Source organism: Bufo bufo, chromosome 1 (genome assembly GCF_905171765.1).
Source record: "Bufo bufo chromosome 1, aBufBuf1.1, whole genome shotgun sequence".
In the NCBI taxonomy this organism is placed as follows: domain Eukaryota; kingdom Metazoa; phylum Chordata; class Amphibia; order Anura; family Bufonidae; genus Bufo; species Bufo bufo.
This window is the reverse complement of record NC_053389.1, coordinates 518,960,531-518,986,737: the sequence shown is the minus strand read 5'-3', so window position 1 is coordinate 518,986,737 and position 26,207 is coordinate 518,960,531. Positions and strand designations below refer to the sequence as shown.

Below are 26,207 nucleotides of genomic sequence, written 5' to 3'. Positions count from 1 at the left end.
ATCACACCCTGCCCTCCATGCATCACACCCTGCCCTCCATGCATCACACCCTGCCCTCCATACATCACACCCTGCCCTCCATGCATCACACCCTGCCCTCCATGCATCACACCCTGCCCTCCATGCATCACACCCTGCCCTCCATGCATCACACCCTGCCCTCCATGCATCACACCCTGCCCTCCATGCATCACACCCTGCCCTCCATGCATCACACCCTGCCCTCCATGCATCACACCCTGCCCTCCATGCATCACACCCTGCCCTCCATGCATCACACCCTGCCCCACATACATCACACCCTGCCCCACATACATCACACCCTGCCCTCCATACATCACACCCTGCCCCACATACATCACACCCTGCCCCACATACATCACACCCTGCCCTCCATACATCACACCCTGCCCCACATACATCACACCCTGCCCCACATACATCACACCCTGCCCTCCATACATCACACCCTGCCCTCCATACATCACACCCTGCCCCACATACATCACACCCTGCCCCACATACATCACACCCTGCCCTCCATACATCACACCCTGCCCCACATACATCACACCCTGCCCTCCATACATCACACCCTGCCCCACATACATCACACCCTGCCCTCCATACATCACACCCTGCCCCACATACATCACACCCTGCCCTCCATACATCACACCCTGCCCTCCATACATCTCACACTGATGTATGTGGTGCAGTGTGTGTGATGTATGTAGGCAGGCTATTAGGGGCATAGCTAGAAATGACTGGGCCCCATAGCAAAAAAAAAATTTTGCCGCCCCCCCCCCCCCCCCCCAGATCTCCCACCCCCACATCTCCCACCCCCACATAGCTCTCGGACCTCGCCAACACATTTGTGCCAGTGTAGGAAATGTATGAATCTAAATGTCTGTGTGTTAAAGAAGATTGTTAAATTGTACAGGGGTCTGTAACACAAGAAGGGGAAAGAACATATCGTGGGGTGTGTATGTGTATTAGGCAGAAGGTAGGGATATGTATTTTGTGTAGTTTGGGTATTAGGGAGAGTAAGGGGTATATATCTAGTGCTGATACATGTGTAGGTGAAGAGCCGCTCTGACATAATTCGTCTCTTTCATATTATAAGCTCCCCTTATGTATAATTTACTTACAGTTCTGAAGACTCAGGGGTGCTGGCAGGCTTGGCCTCAGGGGTGCTGACAGGCTTGGCCTCAGGGGTGCTGGCATTTTTGGCCTCAGGGGTGCTGGCATTCTTGGCCTCAGGGGTGCTGGCATTCTTGGCCTCAGGGGTGCTGGCATTCTTGGCCTCAGGGGTGCTGGCAGGCTTGGCCTCAGGGGTGCTGGCAGGCTTGGCCTCAGGGGTGCTGGCAGGCTTGGCCTCAGGGGTGCTGGCAGGCTTGGCCTCAGGGGGGCTGGCAGGCTTGGCCTCAGGGGTGCTGGCTCGCTTGGCCGGGCAGAAGGAGTTTGGGAGACTGTGAGGCCCTTTTTCTCCAAGCTGCTCCGGAAAAAATATATTTTTTATTACACCTCAGGTCAGACCACCAATCAGACCCCCAATGTTAATCAGACCTCAGCTAACAGCCCCAATAAGATCCCCAATGGTAATAAGACCCCAGATAACACCTCAGATAAGAGCCCCATGCCTCTCACCAGCCCCCAGTAGCCTCTCACCAGCCCCCAGTAGCCTCTCACCAGCCCCCAGTGCCTCTCACCAGCCCCTCACACCAGCCCCCAGTGCCTCACACCAGCCCCCAGTGCCTCACACCAGCCCCCAGTGCCTCTCCATCAGCCCCCAGTGCCTCTCCATCAGCCCCCAGTGCCTCTCACCAGCCCTCAGTGCCTCTCACCAGCCCTCAGTGCCTCTCCATCAGCCCTCAGTGCCTCTCCATCAGCCCTCCATCAGCCCCCAGTGACTCTCAATCGGCCCCCAGTGCCTCTCACCAGCCCCCAGTGCCTCTCCATCAGCCCCCAGTGCCTCTCACCAGCCTCCAGTACCCTCTCCATTAGGCCCCTAGTGCCTCTCACCAGCCCCCAGTACCCTCCCCATCTGCTCCTAGTGCGCCCTCCCCGGTATTTAAATCATTGGTGGGCAGTGCGCCCTCCCCCCCCTCCCCGGTAACCATTGGTGGGCGGTGTGCCCTCCCCCCGCCTTTCCCAGTATTAAAAATCATTGGTAGGCAGTGTGCCCTCCCCCCCTCCCTGGTAATCATTGGTGGGCAGTGTGCCCTCCGCCCGCCCTTCCCAGTATTAAAAATCATTTGTGGGCAGTGCGCCCCCCTCCCCGGTAATCATTGGTGGGCAGTGTGCCCCCCCTCCCCGGCAATCATTGGTGGGCAGTGTGCCCTCCCCCCGCCCTTCCTAGTATTAAAAATCATTGGTGGGCAGTGCGCCCCCCGCCCCTTCATTGGTGGCAGCGGCAGTTCCGATCAAAGTCCCAGCAGTGTAATGCTGGGGCTCCGATCAGTTACTATGGCAGTCAGGACGCTACTGAAGTCCTGGCTGCCATGGCCAGTTACTCTGCAGAATACTTACATGCGCTGTGGCCGCCGGGCGCTCCTTCTTCTTGTAACTCACAGGTCTGTGCGGCGCATTGCTTATGCTTATAGCAATGCGCCGCACAGACCTGTGACGAGTTACTGCTGCCACCAATGAAGTGGGGGGACCTGAGGTCCGGGCCCCTAGTGCACCGCCACTCAAATATATATATTTTTTAATCCTCAGCTGGCAGCCCGGGCCCCCCATTGGCGTAGGGCCCCATAGCCATTGCTTTGGCTGCTATGGCGATCCCTACACCACTGTAGCCAAGTGATAACGTACAGGGAAGATCCAGTGTATTGGACTGTACTTTATCCCTTAGCTATAATTGCCTGCTGTTATTTAGATTAGTAATGGTTTCCCCACATACAGTCAGGTCCATAAATATTGGGACATTGACACAATTCTAACATTTTGGGCTCTATACACCACCACAATGAATTTGAAATGAAACGAACAAGATGTGCTTTAACTGCAGACTGTCAGCTTTAATTTGAGGGTATTTACATCCAAATCAGGTGAACGGTGTAGGAATTACAACAGTTTGCATATGTGCCTCCCACTTGTTAATGGACCAAAAGTAATGGGACAATTGGCTTCTCAGCCGTTCCATGGCCAGGTGTGTGTTATTCCCTCATTGTCCCAATTACAATGAGCAGATAAAAGGTCCAGAGTTCATTTCAAGTGTGCTATTTGCATTTGGAATCTGTTGCTGTCAACTCTCAAGATGAGATCCAAAGAGCTGTCACTATCAGTGAAGCAAGCCATCATTAGGCTGAAAAAACAAACAAACCTATCAGAGAGATAGCAAAAACATTAGGCGTGGCCAAAACAACTGTTTGGAACATTCTTAAAAAGAAGGAACGCACAGGTGAGCTCAGCATCACCAAAAGACCCGGAAGACCACGGTAAACAACTGTGGTGGATGACTGAAGAATTCTTTCCCTGGTGAAGAAAACACCCTTCACAACAGTTGGCCAGATCAAGAACACTCTCCAGGAGGTAGGTGTATGTGTGTCAAAGTCAACAATCAAGAGAAGACTTCACCAGAGTGACTACAGAGGGTTCACCACAAGATGTAAACCATGGGTGAGCCTCAAAAACAAGAAGGCCAGATTAGAGTTTGCCAAATGACATCTAAAAAGCCTTCACAGTTCTGGAACAACATCCTATGGACAGATGAGACCAAGATCAACTTGTAGCAGAGTGATGGGAAGAGAAGAGTATGGAGAAGGAAAGGAACTGCTCATGATCCTAAGCATACCACCTCATCAGTGAAGCATGGTGGTGGTAGTGTCATGGCGTGGGCATGTATGGCTGCCAATGGAACTGGTTCTCTTGTATTTATTGATGATGTGACTTCTGACAAAAGCAGCAGGATGAATTCTGAAGTGTTTTAGGCAATATTATCTTTTCATATTCAGCCAAATGCTTCAGAACTCATTGGACGGCGCTTCACAATGCAGATGGACAATGACCCAATGCATACTGCAAAAGCAACCAAAGAGTTTTTTAAGGGAAAGAAGTGGAATGTTATGCAATGGCCACGTCAATCAACTGACCTGAATCCGATTGAGCATGCATTTCACTTGCTGAATACAAAACTGAAGGGAAAATGCCCCAGGAACAAGCAGGAACTGGAGACAGTTGCAGTAGAGGCCTGGCAGAGCATCACCAGGGATGAAACCCAGCGTCTGGTGATGTCTATGCGTTCCAAACTTCAGTCTGTAATTGGCTGCAAAGGATTTGCAACCAAGTATTAAAAAGTGAAAGTTTGATTTATGATTATTATTCTGTCCCATTACTTTTGGTTCCTTAACAAGTGGGAGGCACATATGCAAACTGTTGTAATTCCTGCACCGTTCACCTGATTTGGATGTAAATACCCTCAAATTAAAGCTGACAGTCTGCAGTTAAAGCACATCTTGTTCGTTTCATTTTAAATCCATTGTGGTGGTGTATAGAGCCAAAAATGTTAGAATTGTGTCGATGTCCCAATATTTATGGACCTGACTGTAAATAGTCACCTCTTAGGCCACGTTCACACCACCACTATATATTTCTGTTGTTCTGCTCCGTTAGATGAACAGAACAACAAATATAACGGAAGTGCTGGATCGGGCATGTAAGGCTTGGTTTTTGTCATAAGTTCAACATACACAAAAACCGTAACAGACGCCTCAGACAGATGCCATACCGTTTGTTTTTTTTGCAGGACTCTGCAGGATGGGACAGTGTAGTGTACCATGTTTTTCCATCTTGTAGTCCAGGAAAAAAATGTATAGGCTAACATATATTTTTTTTTTGCAATGGTATTCTATGGTGACAGATGCCACAGTATGGCGGCGTCTGTTAACATATATACGTTTTTTGTGTACATTAAATGTATGACAAAAACTTGATGTGAACCCAGCCTAGCTGACAGGGAAGAAGCTGAACAGACCGCCCTGACCATGATGGAGTCTGTTCAGTTTCCGTTTGGGATCTGTCTTTTTACCAGACAAAAAAGTGCTGCATATAAAGCTTTTTTCTCTGGTCTTTTCAACAGAATCTGCCATAGAGGTTCCAAACGCAGCCTCCAACACAGATGTCAACAAGTCTAGGCAGATATACTGTATTATGTATTACTGCAAATTTCATACTCCTCCTCGGGTAAAAATACTCCTAAAAATGGTAAGAGGAGTGTTTTTACTCTTCCGGAAAAAAAATTGTGCGACCTCTGTTATTACCTGATACTATATGATATTAATACCTGATACTATATGATGTTATTTCCTGATACTATATGATATTAATACCTGATACTATATGATGTTATTTCCTGATACTATATGATATTAATACCTGATACTATATGATGTTATTTCCTGATTCTATATGATGTTATTACCTGATACTATATGATGTTATTACCTGATACTATATGATGTTATTACCTGATACTATATGATGTTATTTCCTGATACTATATGATGTTATTTCCTAATACTATATGATGTTATTACCTGATACTATATGATGTTATTTCCTGATACTATATGATATTAATACCTGATACTATATGATGTTATTTCCTGATTCTATATGATGTTATTTCCTGATTCTATATGATGTTATTTCCTGATACTATATGATGTTATTACCTGATACTATATGATGTTATTTCCTGATACTATATGATATTAATACCTGATACTATATGATGTTATTTCCTGATTCTATATGATGTTATTACCTGATACTATATGATGTTATTACCTGATACTATGTGATGTTATTTCCTGATTCTATATGATGTTATTACCTGATACTATATGATGTTATTACCTGATACTATGTGATGTTATTTCCTGATTCTATATGATGTTATTACCTGATACTATATGATGTTATTACCTGATACTATATGATGTTATTACCTGATACTATATGATGTTATTTCCTGATACTATATGATATTAATACCTGATACTATATGATGTTATTTCCTGATTCTATATGATGTTATTCCCAATACTATATAATGTTATTTTCCGATACTATATGATGTTATTCCTGATACTATATGATGTTATTTCTGATACTATATGATGTTATTACCTGATACTATATGATGTTATTACCTGATACTATATGATGTTATTCCTGATACTATATGATGTTATTCCTGATATTATGTGATGTTATTCCTGATACTAGATGATGTTATTCCTGATATTATGTGATGTTATTCCTGATACTATATGATGTTATTACATGATTCTATATGATGTTATTACATGATACTATATGATGTTATTACCTGATACTATATGACGTTATTCCTGATACTATATGGTGTTATTTCCTAATACTATATGATGTTATTACCTGATTCTATATGATGTTATTACCTGATACTATATGGTGTTATTTCCTAATGCTATATGATGTTATTACCTGATACTATATGATGTTATTCCTGATACTACATGATGTTATTACCTGATACAATATGATGTTATTACCTGATACTATATGATGTTATTCCTGATACTATATGATGTTATTACCTGATACTACATGATGTTATTCCTGATACTATATGATGTTATTACCTGATACTACATGATGTTATTACCTGATACTACATGATGTTATTCCTGATACTATATGATGTTATTACCTGATACTACATGATGTTATTACCTGATACTACATGATGTTATTCCTGATACTATATGATGTTATTACCTGATACAATATGATGTTATTACCTGATACTATATGATGTTATTTCCTGATACTATATGATGTTATTTCCTGATACTATATGATGTTACTTCTGATACTATATGATGTTATTTCCTAATGCTATATGATGTTATTACCTGATTCTATATGATGTTATTACATGATACTATATGATGTTATTACCTGATATATATGATGTTATTACCTGATATATATGATGTTATTACATGATACTATATGATGTTATTTCCTGATACTATATGATGTTACTTCTGATACTATATGATGTTATTACCTGCTACTATATGATGTTATTTCCTGATACTATATGATGTTATTACCTGATACAATATGATGTTATTACCTGATACTACATGATGTTATTCCTAATACTATATGGTGTTTTTCCTGATACTATATGGTGTTATTTCCTAATGCTATATGATGGTATTTCCTTATACTATGTGATGTTATTACCTGATACTATGTGATGTTATTCCTGATACTATATGATGTTATTTCCTAATACTATATAATGTTATTTCCTGATACTATATGATGTTATTTCCTAATACTATATAATGTTATTACCTGATACTATATGATGTTATTTCCTAATACTATATGATGTTATTTCCTAATACTATATGATGTTATTACCTGATACTATAAGATGTTATTACCTGATACTATATGATGTTATTACCTGATACTATATGATGTTATTCCTGATACTAGATGATGTTTTTTCCCGATTACTGTATGATGTTATTGCCTAATACTATGCGATGGTATTACTCGGATATCAATAATCCCGTAGTCTCCAGGCTTGCAGGGTCTTTATTTGCCACCCGATCAGCAGAATCCACCTTCCAGCAGCTTGCTCAGTACACTCTGCGACTTGTGTAAAGGAACCTGCCGTTTTATGGCTTTTTGCTGTGATGAATAACATAAGAGTCTGCGTTTGTCTCTGAAAGTCTGTCAGTTGAATGACATAAAGACCCTCTTGGCGTTGTGTTTGGCCCATAGACACCTAGGAGTATGCCACATTATACATTTGGATGCTGTGATTGCTAAACAAATGTATTCTTCAGATATCACATAGCCAGTATGAAAGAAGCCGCAGTTTGTCAGAAGGGCACACTGCAAGAAATGGAAGTGTGAACCTACTGGATCTGTGTCAGAATACAGACTGTTGCAAACTGGAAGGCTTCTTTCCATACTTCCTGCAGATTGACATGTACCGTACATCAAATGGTTGGCGTGCTTCCACTTCTAAAGGTAATAATTCCTGCAGTAACATAACATCAGGAAATATATGCAGTATCCTGACATAACCTTTTCTATGGTATGTGACGATGTTGCAGGCTGCCCTTAAAGCCACAGCAATTTAACCAATCTGGATTTCAGGCCACTACAGAGTTGCTAATATCTGCAACATAGGCACATGGCTTTAAAGGGGAGCTGTCACCTCTCCTGACATATCACACGCATTCCCCGTGTAATAACAATTCTGGAGCGTCTATTTTTATTCTTATGTGATGGGCCTTTCCTGTATTATTCCCACTAGAAGTTAGGAATGAATTGCTAGAAGTTTGCAGTGAAGGTCCAGATGGGTGTTACCAGTTGGGGTTAGGGTTGGACAATATCAAAAATATTCAGACGATAACGATATTAAAAAATTTATCGCGATAACGATATATATCGCGATAAATACCCGTTTAAAAGAAAAAAAAAACACAAGGAGACGTTATACTGTATGGGGGGCCACAAGGAGACGTTATACTGTATGGGGGGCCACAAGGAGACGTTATACTGTATGGGGGCAGCCACAAGGAGACGTTATACTGTATGGGGGCAGCCACAAGGAGACGTTATACTGTATGGGGACAGCCACAAGGAGACGTTATACTGTATGGGGGGGCCACAAGGAGACATTATACTGTATGGGGCAGCCACAAGGAGACGTTATACTGTATGGGGGGGCCACAAGGAGACATTATACTGTATGGGGGCAGCCACAAGGAGACGTTATACTGTATCGGGGGCCACAAGTAGACGTTATACTGTATGGGGGGCCACAAGTAGACGTTATACTGTATGGGGGCAGCCACAAGGAGACGTTACACTGTATGGGGGCAGCCACAAGGAGACGTTACACTGTATGGGGACAGCCACAAGGAGGCGTTACACTGTATGGGGGGGCCACAAGGAGGCGTTACACTGTATGGGGGCAGCCACAAGGAGGCGTTACACTGTATGGGGGGGCCACAAGGAGGCGTTACACTGTATGGGGGGCCACAAGGAGGCGTTACACTGTATGGGGACAGCCACAAGGAGGCGTTACACTGTATGGGGGGGCCACAAGGAGGCATTACACTGTATGGGGGGCCACAAGGAGGCATTACACTGTATGGGGGGGCCACAAGGAGGCGTTACACTGTATGGGGGGGCCACAAGGAGGCGTTACACTGTATGGGGGGGCCACAAGGAGGCGTTACACTGTATGGGGGGGCCACAAGGAGGCGTTACACTGTATGGGGGGGCCACAAGGAGGCGTTACACTGTATGGGGGGCCACAAGGAGGCGTTACCCTGTATGGGGGGCCACAAGGAGGCGTTACACTGTATGGGGGGCCACAAGGAGGCGTTACACTGTATGGGGGGCCACAAGGAGGTGTTATAATAAGGTCTTGTGGCCACAGGCCACCATACATGCAGTAATACTTTGCGATATACCTTTCCCGCGGCTGCCTCGCTTGTGTGCTCTGATTCTGACATCAGATGCCGGTGGGCAGAGATTTGAATATGGGAGCAAGGAGGAGGGAGAGCCGGGGCGGCCGCTGCGGGAAGTAGTAAGTTTATAATTTCGTCACCAGAGCACACACTAGTGAGGCAGCTGCAGGAAAAGTCTCTCCAGAGACACCAGTACTCACACAGGGGATCGATTCGCCATCGCCACATATACAATAGAGCCGGTGGGTGACGACGGTGATGATGTCAGATGGTGGGTGGAGACTTGACTAAGGGAGGCGGAGCAAGAAGGAGCCAGGCCAGGAGCGAGAGGAAGTAATGTTACTCAGCGGCAGCGCTATGCAAGGTGCAGCGGCGGGCGGGCGCACGTTTAGAAGCGGTCAGCGCACAATGTGAGCTGACCGCTTTGATGACGTCACAAAATACCGCGGTATTTTGGAAACAGCGATATCGCCATATCGCCGTTTTTTTAATACCGCGGTATATCGTGATACCGGTATATCGCCCAACCCTAGTTGGGGTGTGTGTCCCTGCACAGTCTGATATTGGCAGCACTGATTGGATACGGTCAGAATGTGCAGGGACACATCCCCAACTGGTAACACTCATCTGGACCTTCATTGCAAACTGCTAGTAATTCTCTCATAACTAGAAGGAATAATAAAGGAATGGCACAACATAGAGTCATAAGAATAGATGCTCCAGAATTGTTATTACATGGGGGATGCAAGCAGTGACTAAAACGAGCATGTCAGGAGTGGTGACAGGTCCTTGTTATGTTATATTCCATCCAGAAAAAGCTGCTAGAGCTATGGCATGCCTTCAAATCCTCACTGATTTTGTTACATACATGTGCGAGGGGTTTTGTTACATTTTTTGGACATAGTCTATCTTTTGCGGAAGATGATCTGAGTGATATGAGCATCCATATGTCAGTTCCACAAAAAGATACATGTCCTATACTTGTCTGCAAAATGGATACGTTTGTGTGCATGAGGCCTTATCCACATCAGGAGCTGATGTTTAACATCTACCATCTAGGGTACTTTCACACTAGCTTTATTCTTTTCCGGTATTGAAATCCGGTAAAGGGAAAAAAACGCATCAGTTTTGTCCTAATGCATTCTGAATGGAAAGCAATCCGTCCAATATGCATCAGGATGTCTTCCGTTCTGTCCCTTGTACGGTTTTTGACCGGACAAAATACAGCAGCATGCTACGGTATTTTTTCCGGCCGAAATCCCAGAACAAAACCGCACTTGGCATTAAAGAGGACCTTTCATGGGTCCAGACGTTATAAACGAAGTATCAGGATACGTAGGGCATAGTGCAGGGATCTAACTGCACTTACTATTTTTCCTGGGCGCTGCTCCGTTTGCCCGCTGTGGCCCCGTTGTATTCTCCCGCCTGGTATACTAATTTTAGCATCGGAACAATGAGGAGAAGACACAGTCTTTCTCCGTGGGCGTCTCCTCCCTGGCTATAGCGCTGTCCAATCGCAGCAGAGAGCGTCACACCCAGGGAGAAGGTGAGTGTTTTTTCTCCCTGTTCACATTAGGGCTCATGCACACACCCATATTTTTTATCCGTGTGCTATCTCCATTTTTTGTGGATAGCACAGTGTCCCATTCATTTCTATGGAGCCAGGCACATATCCATATTTTTTGCGGATGTGTGTGGGAGTTCTGCAAATGATAGAACATATTGTATTCTTGTCTGTATTGTGGACGAAAATAGCCCCTTCTATTAATGGAAATAAGAAAAATGCTGAATGCACATAAAAGGTGGATCCGTTGTTTGTGGACCGAAGTATGGACACGGCCATGCACATGTTGCCTCTGTTTTAGGCTAGGAATAGACCCCTATTTAATGTGTATGGTGGTACCCCGACTCTCCCCCAATGCCTAGTGTCGGAGGAAATAAGGGTCAGGCCTGTTGGATATCAACATTCCCAGTCCTTGGTTCTCATGGGACCTGGCAACTCCATGTTCTCCTCTCTGCATTGAGAACACATGTTTGCTTGGCCAAGCCGAGCATGCTTGTGTTTGAGGGTTTCGGAGGAATAGCTGTATGGACGCATACATTTCAGTAGGACCATGGAGAGGCTGGGGATCATGAAACCAGTTACTCCTGTTGTGTGTAATGCCTAACCTAAAATGCATTTTTTTTAGACATATAGGGGGTCATTTATTAAGTCCGGTGTTTTAGACGCTGGTCTTAAAGGGGTTATCCAATACTAAAAACTGCCCCCCATATGCCCGGGTCCCTCACAGGGAATATACTTACCCTGCTCCCTGCACTGCTCCTGGTCCCCGCACCGCCACTGCTGCTTCTCTTCGTGCGCGGGTAAAAACATCTGGTGTCGGGGAGGGAGCAGACAGTGGCAGATGGGGACAAGCCTCCCTAGCATCGCGGGTGACACTAGGGAGGCTCGTCCCCGTCCCCTCTTGCCATTAGCTGCTCCACCTGGACACCGGATGTTTTCATCCACGCACGGGGAGAAGCAGCAGTGGCGGTGCGGGGACCAGGAGCATCAGCGCAGGGAGCGGGGTAAGTAGAACTGGCCTTTACATAACTACTGCTTATTCACCTCCAATTTTAAAGGCAACCTGTCACCTCCAAAAGTGATATAAAACTGCCAGCATTACCTTATAGCAGCCGCCAGTCTGTTATTGATTATGTGTGTGAGCCAGAAATTCGATAATCCATACTTGAGAAAAACGCTTTTTTAATCTCCATGAGCGCTCTGTTTCCTGTGAGCTTGAAGTCAAAGGGGCAGCGGCCTCCTTGCTTCAAATCAAACAAAGCCCGCCTCTTACCCGTCCCCTCTTGACTGTGATTTACATATTTTCCATTCCTCGTGCCGGCGAGGTATATTCACAGCGCGAAAGTGATCACTGGCTTGAGTTCTCCTGCTCTTGCAGCCAGTAATCACGCTCGCCCTGTGAATATACCTCGCCGGCGCGAGCGTGCACACTGATTCTTGCCGGCGCATGCGCAGTGAGAAAATCATGCCCGGCTGACTGCGGGAGCCCGAGATGGGATCGTGCAGTCACAAAGGGCGTACCGCGCAAGCGCCAGACTTGCGTGATCCCAAGGAATCGAAAATATGTAAATCACAGTCAAGAGGGGACGGGCAAGAGGCGGGCTTTGCTTGATTTGAAAGGGAAAAGTTGTAGATTGCAGCGCAAATAACCTTTGCACCGCAATCTGTGCCAGAAATACGCCTAATATAGGCGTATTTCTTATAGTTTTTAATATAGCAACTACATCACCATAATAACTAAATCCACATTCCAAGTTGATAAGTAAATGGAAGATGTGGAACTGACATATGGATGCGGAAATCACTCAGATTATCCTTCGCAAAAGATAAACTATGTCCACAAAACAAACAATGGCTCCACAAATAAAATGAGAACCGCACACAGACTGCACCGGTAATTTGGGGGTCTGCAATTTCTGGGCCTCAAAACGGATATGGTTGCATGCATTAAAGAAGCACTCCCACAACAATGTTTTATTCTCTGGCCTGTTAAAAAGGTACATGATGTAAATGGTGGTGAAGGTAATCTTCTTACTGGTGACTGTATTTGTGAGTTACAACCTCCTTTCTGATCCTCAGCTGTGTCATGTGACCAACACTGCTCTCCAACTGATACAGGACACATTCCTATGAGACTGACATTGAGGCTCCTATAGGAATACATAGAGAAACTGGCTTCCTGTCCACACATAAGATGCTGTGTTATTTGGAGAGTCAGAGAGTGGGTCACGTGACACAGCTGAGGATCGCAAGGGAGGTTATAACTCACAAATACAGTCACTGGCAAGAAAATTACCTTCACTACAGTTTGCATCATGTACCTTTCTAACAGGTCACAGAATACAATTTTAAGTACAGGGTGATGGAGCACTGATGTCCCCTGATTTTGGGACCATAGCAATAATAACTTTGTCCCTTGTATTATTATTGGGCAGTATGTTGAAGTAGTGTGCTGTATTTTGTAGTTAATCCATATGAGCAGGAACACTGCAGATCCTCTAGTGATCAATATGCCTTCTCTGCAGTAAACATGGAGGACCTCATTTATCAGGACTGTCGCAGAGAAACCAGAGTTCTGCCTCCCATGTATTCTAGTAGCTGAAAGCTGACCTTTTTCCCTTTTCTTTCATGTCACTGTTAATTTTCAAATCTATTCTTTAGAGGTTGGACAACCCCTTCCTGTGGGACAGTCCTGCAGACAAGGAGTAGCGTTGTCTCCCTATGGCGAGTTTTTACTTCTGCTACTATGATGTTGAACTGAAGCATTACTAGGCATTAAGTGAAATCAGCTGACCAAGTCTAGTCCTCCTGAGGGTTTGCTAATATACTCTATATGCCGTAGCAGGTTAGAAAGAGGGCAGTTGTGAACTTGGCCTTAATGTGGGGTTCAAACCACACATTTTAGCATTTCCAAAGGATACGTCAGGATACAGGAGGTACTGTGTAAGGAGGTTCACATCATTGTTTTACTTTCCGTTTTTCTGATCTGAAAAGAAACATAAAAAAAAATAAGTATCCTTTACTTTGAGCATCTGTTGTGCTCAATTTGCGTCCATTTTTGCCAGTTCCATCAGAGATTCGTTATTTTAGACGGGAGAAAAAGGCCTGCATGCATGCAGGACTTTTTCTCCCATCTAAAATAAGGGATCTCTCACAGAACTGACAAAAATGGATGAAAAAGATGCAAAATTAGCACAATGGATGCTCAAAATAAAATGTATGTTTTTTTTTATTGTTTTTGTTTTTTTTCTGTTCTTCTTGCGGATTAGAAGAACGGAAAACAAAAGTGATGATTAAAACCAGTCTTCGCTATACGCCAAGTTATGTCTCAAGGACTGTTTTAAAGGTTGGGCGTTGACTTCTGGGATAGCTACCTTTTATTTTCGTTTTGGAAAGAGAACTAATTTGCAATGGATACATCATAAATGTTTGATTGGTGAGCGTCTAATCAATGGGATTCTCAAGAACCCTGAAAACAAGAGTACTTCATTCCCATTTACTAAGGAGAGGAATCAGTGCCTGCTTGGGAGCTCTCCATTATTCCTTATGAAAGATATGTATTTGTTCAGTCAATGCGTAGTTTAGAGATTGCATTATTTTCTGTATCAGCTGCTCTGTGAATCTGCTTCTTGAAACGCACAATACTTGTAGTTCATCTAGTAAGAAAGAGAAATTAGTCATGCACATGTAGGACTAAAAAGGTTCTGAGCAGTGGTCATTGTCATAGCTTAAAGGGGTTGTCTGGCTTTTAATATTCATGACCTATCATCAGGATAGGTCATCCTCGTAGATCAGCTATTTGAGAAGAACGCAGTGCTACGGCCAGCGCTGCCTCCTCTTCATTGTTTACCTGCTCACCGCCGACATTGCAGCGGTAAGCAGGTGTCATTACATCTCAGCTGTCTTCATTCACTTGAATAGGATGGAGTGTAACTACAAGTGACGGAGGAACTGCAATTACACTGCTGGTAAACGGTAAAGAGAAGGCAGCACTGCCGGGAGTCAGACCCTCACCAATCTGATATTGATGACCTATCCTGAGGATGGGTAATTCAATATTGGAAACCGGACAACCCCTTTATTGTTTAGGCTTTTTTCTCTGCCAGAAAACACTACCTGTGAACACAGTCTAATCGCATTATCTATCTATCTATCTATCTATCTATCTGGTATATATTTTCTAGAATATACATTATACTTAGGACACTTGAACTTGAGCCTTTTCAGTCCCTCTTTGCGTGAGTTTATGATCTGGAATGAGTAATGCTTATTCCGTATCCTTGCCTTATGTAAAAGTGCCGCCCATCACCAGACAAATGAGTGTCACGTCTCCTTTTCACCTGTCTGTCAGTGGCATGTCTCCTTTTCACCTGTCTGTCAGTAGCATGTCTCCTTTTCGCCTGTCTGTCAGTGGCACGTCTCCTTTTCACCTGTCTGTCAGTGGCACGTCTCCTTTTCACCTGTCTGTCAGTGGCACGTCTCCTTTTCGCCTGTCTGTCAGTGGCACGTCTCCTTTTCACCTGTCTGTCAGTAGCATGTCTCCTTTTCGCCTGTCTGTCAGTGGCACGTCTCCTTTTCACCTGTCTGTCAGTGGCACGTCTCCTTTTCGCCTGTCTGTCAGTGGCACGTCTCCTTTTCGCCTGTCTGTCAGTGGCACGTCTCCTTTTTGCCTGCCTGTCAGTCGCATGTCTCCTTTTCGCCTGTCTGTCAGTGGCATGTCTCCTTTTCGCCTGTCTGTCAGTGGCACGTCTCCTTTTCATCTGTCTGTCAGTGGCATGTCTCCTTTTCACCTGCCTGTCAGTAGCATGTCTCCTTTTCACCTGCCTGTCAGTAGCACGTCTCCTTTTCACCTGTCTGTCAGTGGCACGTCTCCTTTTCGCCTATCAGCAGCATGTCTCCTTTTCACCTGTCTGTCAGTGGCAAGCCTCCTTTTTGCCTGTCTGTCAGTGGCACGTCTCCTTATCGCCTGTCTGTCAGTGACACGTCTCCTTATCGCCTGTCTGTCAGTGGCACGTCTCCTTATCGCCTGTCTGTCAGTGGCACGTCTCCTTATCGCCTGTCTGTCAGTGGCACGTCTCCTTATCGCCTGTCTGTCAGTGACACGTCTCCTTATCGCCTGTCTGTCAGTGGCACGTCTCCCTTTGTAAACAGGGATATGCTACAGATATACTAAGTAAGCTGTATGAGGGTGACAGATTGTGCCAGTAATAGCCCATCCCGGTACAGTGCAGGTAAATGCTGGTTGTGTTCTTATCGTTGATTGCCGTTTGGTACTGGTTAGAATCTGCCTGTGTTAGAGAACCCTTAGTCATGCAGAGTCAAATGGAGCATGTACACAGACGCACACCTTTATTAAATTGCCATGCTTTTGCCTGTCGAAGCTGGAGAAGAATATTTGGACTTGGGAATGTGATAACCAGTTGTTCCTGTTTTCTCATTGAATTTGCTTAGTACATATCTATAGCAGTGTTGATGTGATTGTTGGCCGCTGTATAGAGACTACTCCCACAGACTTGCTTACATAATGAATTTCCCCTATTAGGCTACCGGACTAGTGTAGGAGTTGCAGTGAGATCAAATCCATGGTGACCTTTACAGGGTGGCCTTCTCCAGCACAGGACACAGAATGTAATCCATACCTTTGGGTGTACAGTTTCAAGCTTGAAGAGGGGAATTCGTACATGATTAATTGTGCATTATGTCCGTATTGTGTGGAGGAAGGTGGTTTTGTGAGCTCTGATATGCTTTGGCAGTGGGCTCTCTGCTTCCTGAATGCTAATGTGTTGCTAGGCAACATGTTTGTAATAGATTGGCAAGGTGACACAAGTGACACACCAGTTTGATAAATCTCCCCCAAAATGTCTGATACCACCCAATCATATGTTGGCTTTTGTATATTTAATATTTTCAGTCCATTTATCTTTTGCCATGAAAAGAGGAGTCCGTCCTGTCAAAGGAACGAGGGTGGCTAAGATATTAGCACCACAGCCTTGGGTTCCAGGTTGGTCCTGGGCTTCCTGTTACTAACCAAAAAGCATACCGTCCTTCTAGGTTAACTTGTATTCCAGAAAATGAGCCCCAGAGTCTTGATGTTTGAGGCCAGCGGCTGATGTGTATAATGGTCTCCATACTGCACCCAGAATAGGTTGGAGCTATAAAAACAGCAGGAAATAAATAAAATACTAGGAAAGAAGACCTGTCAGGGAGAAATACAGCTATGGCTATTTTTATATGTGGTGCAGTCAGTTACGTATTGTGCACATATCTATTATTGACATAAGTAGTGAAAAATGACACTGTAGTCTATAAGTCCCCAGTGGGAATGATAAGATCACATAACTATGGATCCTCGGATCAAGTGAGCTCTGCCCAGGGCCGGCTTTATTGATTGTACACATATGTATGTGAAAGTGGAGCTGCAGTACACAGCTAAAGCCACTTTGTGCTGACGGCTGCTCTTCATATTCGGGGTAGTGTCACACACGCCTATTTCAAGAATAGCAGAGGTATAGTTCTAGTTTATCATCACAAAACCATGCCTTATTTTCTAATACAGCCAGTTGTTTAGCATAACCTCTTTGGTCTTACATAGTTGTGTCAAAGAATGTTGAAGGGAACCTGTCATACTGAAAATACAGTGCAGTCAACTATATATACTGACATATACCGGACTATAAGATGCACCGGACTATAAAACGCACCTAGGATTTGGAGGAGGAAAATAAGAAAAAATATATATTTTTCATCAGACCTCTAAGCTCCATCAACCTCAGATCAGACCCCCCAACCTCCATCATCCTCAGATCGGACCCCATCAGCCTCCGATCAGAACCCCATCATCCTCAGAACAGACCCCATCAGCCTCATATCAGACCGCATGAGCCTCATGTCAACCCTATTAGCCTCAGATCAGACCCCCATCAGATTCAGAACCAGGGGTGTAGCTATAGGGGGTGCAGAGGTAGCAGTCGCTACCGGGCCCAGGAGCCTGAAGGGGACCAAAGACACTTGTGCCACATAAGAAGACACACAAAGCACTGAGGGAAGGGGGGCCCAAGCTGAACTCTTGCACCGGGGCCCATGAGCCTTTAGTTACACCCTTGTTCAGAACAAGACCCCATCACCTTAAGATCAGACCCCATCAGCCTCATATCAGACCGCATGAGCCTCATGTCAACCCTATTAGCCTCAGATCAGACCCCCACCAGTTTCAGAACAAGACATTCAGAAGCAGCCATTAGCATTCGGACTGTAAAACACGCTGCCACTTTCCCCTCACTTTTGGTAAATACGGTAGTTTTGTGGGAAACGATTCAGTAAAACTTGTAATTTTATACATTTAAAGGGAACACTGCACAATAGGCAGCATGTTATAGAGCAGGAGGAGCTGAGCAGATTTATATATCGTTTTGTGGGAAAAGATTCAGTAAAACCTGTATTTTAATCATTTAAATTTCTCCTCCTCTTGTGCATAGGGGTCATTTGGCTGGTACTATCAATGATTGGCAGGTAACTTAGCATGACTAAGCATACAAAGATAGCTTTCAGTCAATAAGAAGGACCGCCCACATGACTCCTAAGTACAAAAAGAACAGAAATTTAAATTAATCAATTTCATCTTTTCCTGAATCTTTTCTCACAAAACTATATATCAATCTTCCCAGTTTCTCCTGCATATTCATGATGACAGGTTCCCTTTAACCACCTTACTGTTTTGCCCGAGTCCAGCTCGGGCTGTGGGAAAAGTAGGTAACTGTTCTGCCAGAGCTGGGCTCGGGCAGAAAGTGGAGGGGGGAGGGCTACTTTAGATGCTGCTATCTCCTGAATGGTAGCAGCTAGAAACATGCAACTGGTCTTGTTTGAAAGCTGACATACAAGACGGCTAAAGTCAAAGCAACAGAGGAGAAATCACTGTTAGAAATCAAGTCGGAAATAATTGCGGGTTAAACCTGCTTTTACTTTCACTTTCAGCTGCATTCACTGCATCCCCATTTCACTGCCGGTGATTCACCATGGTAAAAGATCATGTGACGTACCATGTGATGACCGGAGTGACGTCATCAAAGGTCCTTGACCTATAATGAATGCTCACCACAGGTCCTATTCAACAAAGGAGACAGAAGGAGATGCCGGCTACGCGATCAAGTGGACTAAGGTGAGTTAAATTATTATTATTATTAATATTTTTTTAACCCCTTCAGCGCTGTTTTACTATGCATTCTGTATTCAGAATGCTATTATTTTCCCTTATAACCATGTTATAAGGGAAAATAATAATGATCGGGTCTCCATCCCGATCGTCTCCTAGCAACCGTGCGTGAAAATCGCACCGCATCCGCACTTGCTTTCGGATGCTTGCGATTTTCACGCAACCCCATTCACTTCTATGGGGCCTGCGTTGCAGAATATAGAGCATGCTGCGATTTTCACGCAACGCACAAGTGATGCGTGAAAATCACCGCTCATCTGAACAGCCCCGTAGAAATTAATGGGTCGGTATTCAGTGCGGGTGAAATGTGTTCACCTCACGCATCGCATCCGCGCGGAATACTCGTCCGTGTGAAAGGGGCCTAAGTCTAAGGGCCCATTTACACTGGACGATACAGCAGGAGATTGCTTACTTCCTGGCAATCACATGCTCGTCAGTGGAGGAGACAGCTGTATTTACATGCCGTGATCTCCTCCACGGTATTGGGAGGAGTGATCGGTAATGCCATCGCTCGTCCCATACAAACTTGTTGTTTGCCAGCAGCAGATGCTGTTTACACAGTCCAATCTGCTGCCGGCAAACAGCGATTTTTGTATCCGCATGAATGATCTATTACCCGATGAACGAGCGTTTTGCTCATTCACTGGGTAATCGGTGACACCTTTACACCGCCAGAGAATCGCTAATGAGCGTTCTTATGACTGCAAGATGGTGATTATCTGGCAGATTCTCGTCCCTTAAGGAAGACATCTAGGCCAAGAGAAGGCTGCAACATATTGCACTGGATAGGTATATTGTGGGATACATCTCCCATTGTAAAATGAATCTGGTCTGTGCATGGGGCCCTATGAGCAGATGTAGAGAGAAAAGAGATGTGAACAAAGTAGTGCAATCAGACAGCCACCAACTGATTAGAAAACATTGTTATTTCATGATTCACAGTCTTTCTTTTCATATAATTATTATTGAGGGGAAATCCAAATGACTTCATCTCCTTTATTTCCTGTAACAATACACTCTCCCTGTACAGTCATTATTCTCGAACGGTCGTATGACCTCAAATCCTGAGCATGAGCAGTTGAAGGAAGCGTTGGAAACGAACAGCCCTTTCCTTGCACCTTGTATATCGCCGTACAGCACTGTAGTTTATCAAACGTTCATAATTGAAATTTTTCTGTAGCCTTGTAGTATCAAGTAGACTGTATTACAGCACTGTAAAAGCTGACAAGCAACTGACACTGCAAGATGCCTCCGCAGGAACATTGGGAGGATTTATTATTCTGCTTTTCTGTAGTCAAACGCATACTTTCTCCAACGCCTGTCAAATATTAATCAAGCAGGGTTTGAGTTGTATATCTGTGAGAGTGGATGACTGCAGCTTCATGTCTGCAGAAGTGTTTGGAAGGTTGGTGCTTGCTATTCTTGGGAACACGGCCAATATTTTAATATATACAGAATGTGTAGATGTAGGGCTTGGTTTGTATCAGGGAACGCGTGCTACGCCGCGAGCAATGGTGATGACTGCAGTGAAGTGTCAATATTTGAATCTGGAGTAATGTTGGCCCTTTAAGCGTAGAGGAAAGTCAATAAGCTGTTTCCGTGATGTACTACTGCTGTCCTAACAGATGTAACATTTTCACTCTTTTCAAGATGTTTGCTGTGGATTTAGGCTTCTTGTGACATTTTCCAACACTGTACTCTTTGTATCCATACTTTGTTTAGTTACAGAAAATATTGCTTTGACAAACACCTAGTGCCTGTCATTGTGCATAAGATTTTGTGTACTGAAGCAATGAATAATAAGTTGCATACCTTCTATGGGATCAGCATATATTTTACTGCATTCTAGCAGGTCTAACCATAGAGTACACCTGGATCCATCCATAAGCTGACCCTAGACATATAATCATCCTTATGAAAGTGACCCTGCAGCTCAAGAGCAAAATTCATATGAACTGGAGAGTTTTCATATTTGCCGATTGCCAGGTTCCTCTTCTTTCATTACTTCTCAAACTACCAAGACGCTCCATGCTTGTCCAGCCCTGCACTTGGATTTGACTGCACTGTTGTCATGACCGGCGTCACGCAAAGGGAGGGAAATGGGAAGGCCCTGTCCAAGGGAGAGGGAAAGGTGGTGACCCCTGACTCACCTTGAGGCTGGCACCTGACTGCTCTGACGTCCCTAGACGGGTTCCTCACCCGTACGCCGATCACGTGCCTAAACCCTGGCTTTCCCTAAGATGAGCCCTACGTAGTGAACAGGGCGGTGGGATCACTAGTCCGCACCACTGACACTAAAGGAAAACACCAAGGAGAGGACAGACAATACAGACAAACACATATAATCCCAGGTGGGCGACAACAGCAGACAACAAAAGTCCAACAGGGATCCGGAGGGTAACGCTCTGGAACAACAACCAGGGAACACAGCTACACAGCTCCAGTGGGTCAGTATAGAAGTCCAGGCAGGAAGCTCTATATCTGGCAACCAGAGAAGTGGGAGAGGGGAATATAAGGAGGTTGGGAGTGCTGGACAAGAGACAGCTGAGGAGAAGGAGCTACGGATCCCTGAGTGAGCCAAAAAGGGTTGCAGGGCAAACCCAGAAAGCTACCATTAAGACACAGCACTATCTTTATACATAGAGCGCGCAGCCACCCGCTGCGACTTCCTGACCCCGGGTATAACAGAGTCAGACGTGGCTCTTGACACCCTCGTGACAACTGTTCACGTGAGCAGTACTGGCCATTCTAAGGGAAGCAGGAAGTGTCTTGGACTACAAGCAGTGGGGGATGAGGAGATGCCAGGGTTTCTCAATGGGCGTCTCCTTCTCCCTGGCTGTGACGCTCTCAGCTGTGATTGGATTGCGGCACAGCCAGGGAGAAGGAGACGCCCATTGAGAAACCCTGGCGTCTCCTCCTCCCTGTACCGATGCTCAGTATTAACATGCTGAGTGGAAAAACTACAGGGGGCACAGCGGGGGAGCAATATAAAAAAAAAAAACAGGCAGGGTGGCAGCATCAGCGGGGGGTACGCCGCAAGTAAAGGTATTTATCTCAAATAAAACAAAACCGTGAAAGGTCCTCACTAAACGTGGATTAGAAACCTTTTCAAACAGTCCACTAGACAGTAAAAATACCTAATGCTTTTTCAGTTTCTCAGCACAATAGGGGAGGTTTATGAAAACGAATGCTTAATTACCAATGATATTCCGCTTCTCAAACTTAATACAACTCCTCCACTTTTCCCAGTTTTGATAAATCTCTTCCCTTGTTTGTTCAGAACATTTGGTCAGAAGCAGCTAATCAGCTGTTTTCATAATGACTTCTCTTTTTAATTTATAGACAAAAGATTTTAATATGGAAAATCTGAGCAAGCCAGAACTGCGGTTTCTTTTAAGTATATTAGAAGGAGAGTTGGAAGCAAGGGACCTCGTGATAGAAGCCTTAAGGGTAAGTCTTACTTCTCATGCTGTGTCTTCCTTTTAATAATTCATTACACAATTTGTGAGGGTTTGGAGAATACTATTTGTAAGTTACTTCTTTACTAAATGTCAAAATTCACAAATACAGAGGTGCCCGAAAAATGTATACACAGTTCAGTGGTGGTTATTTATGGTGGCAGGATGTAGTGTTAAGGTGTCTCTAAAGATGTACAGTACAGACCAAAAGTTTGGACACACCTTCTCATTCAAAGAGTTTTCTTTATTTTCATGACTATGAAGGTATCAAAACTATGAATTAACACATGTGGAATTATATACATAACAAACAAGTGTGAAACAACTGAAAATATGTCATATTCTAGGTTCTTCAAAGTAGCCACCTTTTGCTTTGATTACTGCTTTGCACACTCTTGGCATTCTCTTGATGAGCTTCAAGAGGTAGTCCCCTGAAATGGTCTTCCAACAGTCTTGAAGGAGTTCCCAGAGATGCTTAGCACTTGTTGGCCCTTTTGCCTTCACTCTGCGGTCCAGCTCACCCCAAACCATCTCGATTGGGTTCAGGTCCGGTGACTGTGGAGGCCAGGTCATCTGGCGCAGCACCCCATCACTCTCCTTCATGGTCAAATAGCCATTACTTTCAAAGTTTTCCCAATTTTTTCGGCTGACTGACTGACCTTCATTTCTTAAAGTAATGATGGCCACTCGTTTTTCTTTACTTAGCTGCTTTTTTCTTGCCATAATACAAATTCTAACAGTCTATTCAATAAGACTATCAGCTGTGTATCCACCTGACTTCTCCTCAACGCAACTGATGGTCCCAACCCCATTTATAAGGCAAGAAATCCCACTTATTAAACCTGACAGGGCACACCTGTGAAGTGAAAACCATTTCAGGGGACTACCTCTTGAAGCTCATCAAGAGAATGCCAAGAGTGTGCAAAGCAGTAATCAAAGCAAAAGGTGGCTACTTTGAAGAACCTAGAATATGACATATTTTCAGTTGTTTTACACTTGTTTGTTATGTATATAATTCCACATGTGTTAATTCATAGTTTTGATGCCTTCAGTGTGAATCTACAATTTTCATAGTCATGAAAATAAAGAAAACTCTTTGAATGAGAAGGTGTGTCCAAACTTTTGGTCTGTACTGTATGTAGGCATACAATTGCTAGAGCCACCATGTGGCTGTCAGGCAGGGACGTACATAGGGATCTATCTGATGTTGCCCGTGATGTGCCAGATCGAGCACTGCCATGATTTTCATTGTTGTGCTCCTATGCCAGAGCAGAGAAAGTCACTTGTGCAGATGTGAAGAAAGCCTAATAAATACTTCAGATACTGTAATATCATAATAGTAACAAGAAAACTACAAGTCTCAACATGACCAGCTTGTTACTATTGGAAATTACAGGCCACTACAGGGAAAGAGTATAAGAGGAGAGAACTACAACTCTCAGCATTTCTATGGGCTATCACAGGATTGTACAACCAATAACCTATCCTCAACACACAGCACAGGACCTCTGCCCCCTCCCGGTTCCTTCACCACTTCTCTGCACTGCTGAGCTCTGTCTCCTCCTACACTGAGGAGCCTATCTCGATGATATTCTGCCAGGACGTTGGATAGGATGAAGAGGTGCTGTGGAATTCCCACCTCGTTCCCCTGACTTAACACCCCTCGACTTCTACATATGGGGAACCCTAAAGGAAGTGGTATACCGTAGAAAACCCGCTACACTGCCTGCACCACGGCAAGAAATTGAAATGTTGTACAGAGCAATCCCTGGGGACTCTTTAACTAAAGTTGTTCTTGCGGTAGTTCACTGAAATAATAAGAGTTTCGATGTTGGCCACTTTGAGCACCCAATGTGATTGCAAAAGTCAGCTATGACTTACAGCTACCCTACACATTGATGAATTAAGATGATGTATATATGTGTACCATTGGCCACACAGGCAGATGCAGACAGCACTTGGCCCTGTCCAAGAATAATATAATATAAAGGCCCCTTGCTTTCCAGTTGCTAATTTGATGACATCAGGGTGCTAGACATAAAGTGCTTCCCTAAATACACCAGAGAGTTCCCTATTGGTGCACCAGTCCAGCAATAATTGTGTGCCTTTCACGCAATCTAATACATTGATAGGTGATAGAAGTCCCCTTGCCTACAAAAACTATTAGCACTTTTTGTTTATATTACTTTTATATATTGCTTAAAGAAGCACTTCCACAAAGATTTGTATTCTCTGGCCTGTTAGAAATGTAGATGATATAAACTGTAGTGAAGGTAATTGTACTAGTGGCTGTAGTTCTGAGTTATCCACTTTCTTCTGATCTGCAGCTGGGTCATGTAACTGGCAAAGGGACTCTCCAACTGATCCAGTGTCTTATGTTTGGACAGGAATTTAGTTTCTCTATTCGTTCCTTTGAGAGTGACATCACAGCTTTCATAGGAATAAATATAGAAACTGACTTCCTGTCCATTCATAAGACATTGTGTCAGTTGGAGAGTCAGAGTGTTGGTCACATGACACAGCTGAGAGCCAGAAGGGAGGGTATAACTCACAAATACAGCCACAGGTTAGAAGAGTACTTTCAGTACAGTTTACATCATGTACCTTTCTAACGGTCCAGAGAATAAAAATGTTCGTGGCAATGCTTTTTTAAATTACATAACAAAGTCCGTGGAGCTAAACACATTTTTATTATACATTTAATAAACTATTTTATCCCAACTGTAACCTTTATTGCAGAGGCAGTTTTGGTGATAGTACAATGGTGAAATCACTAGGGACCCTTTCCTATTCTTATGGTTTTACTTCTGTGCAGTTGCCATGGTGAGCTGCTGGCATTTAAAGGACCTAAATCATCATATTATCTCATCCAGTCTTCATTTAACTGGTGGTTGGCAGGTAACATTTCAATGTGTCTGCAGGATAACAATATGCAATGGCACATAGGATCTACCAGTTTACACGCATGTAGAAATTATTTTGCATAAAGTTACATGAGTGGGTATTGCAGAGAAGAGCAGCTTTACTAGTTGAGTATTTTTTCCATGCTTTCATCTAAAAATGTTCTAAATATAAATTAAACTTACTGAAATCTGCTTTTACCTTTACAACCATACAAATCTGCTTTTACCTTTACAACCATACAAACACCATATTTTTCAAACTGTAATATACATGCATTGTTTAATTCCAAAGCTGGGTCTAAATGCTCTGTATGTAATGTACTTTTGAAGCCATAATGTACTGCTCCAATTTGCAGCAATCCCTAAGGCTAACGTAAGTGGACAGTAGCTGCACATTGTGACCCATCATAACGCTTATAATAAAATGATAAAAACATATATAATAAAATGATAAAAATATGTTGTGCCATCAAATGAGGTTATATAACATTGTATTTGGTTCAACTGATTCCATTATGTTTTAGGTCTAGTAAATTCTTTTTTCCTAAAGCACTTCTGAAGAACTCTGAT

At 44.0% G+C, this 26,207-nt stretch overlaps 1 protein-coding gene across 1 annotated transcript in view; it reads left to right on the top strand.

The window, feature by feature from the left end:
* Positions 1-26,207, top strand: part of CTTNBP2 (cortactin binding protein 2) — a 164,589-nt gene that overhangs the window by 4,843 nt on the left and 133,539 nt on the right. The window contains exon 2 of the mRNA XM_040411467.1: positions 22,619-22,726. Within this exon, the coding sequence (XP_040267401.1) occupies positions 22,619-22,726 (108 nt within the window). The remainder of the gene's footprint in view (positions 1-22,618; positions 22,727-26,207) is intronic.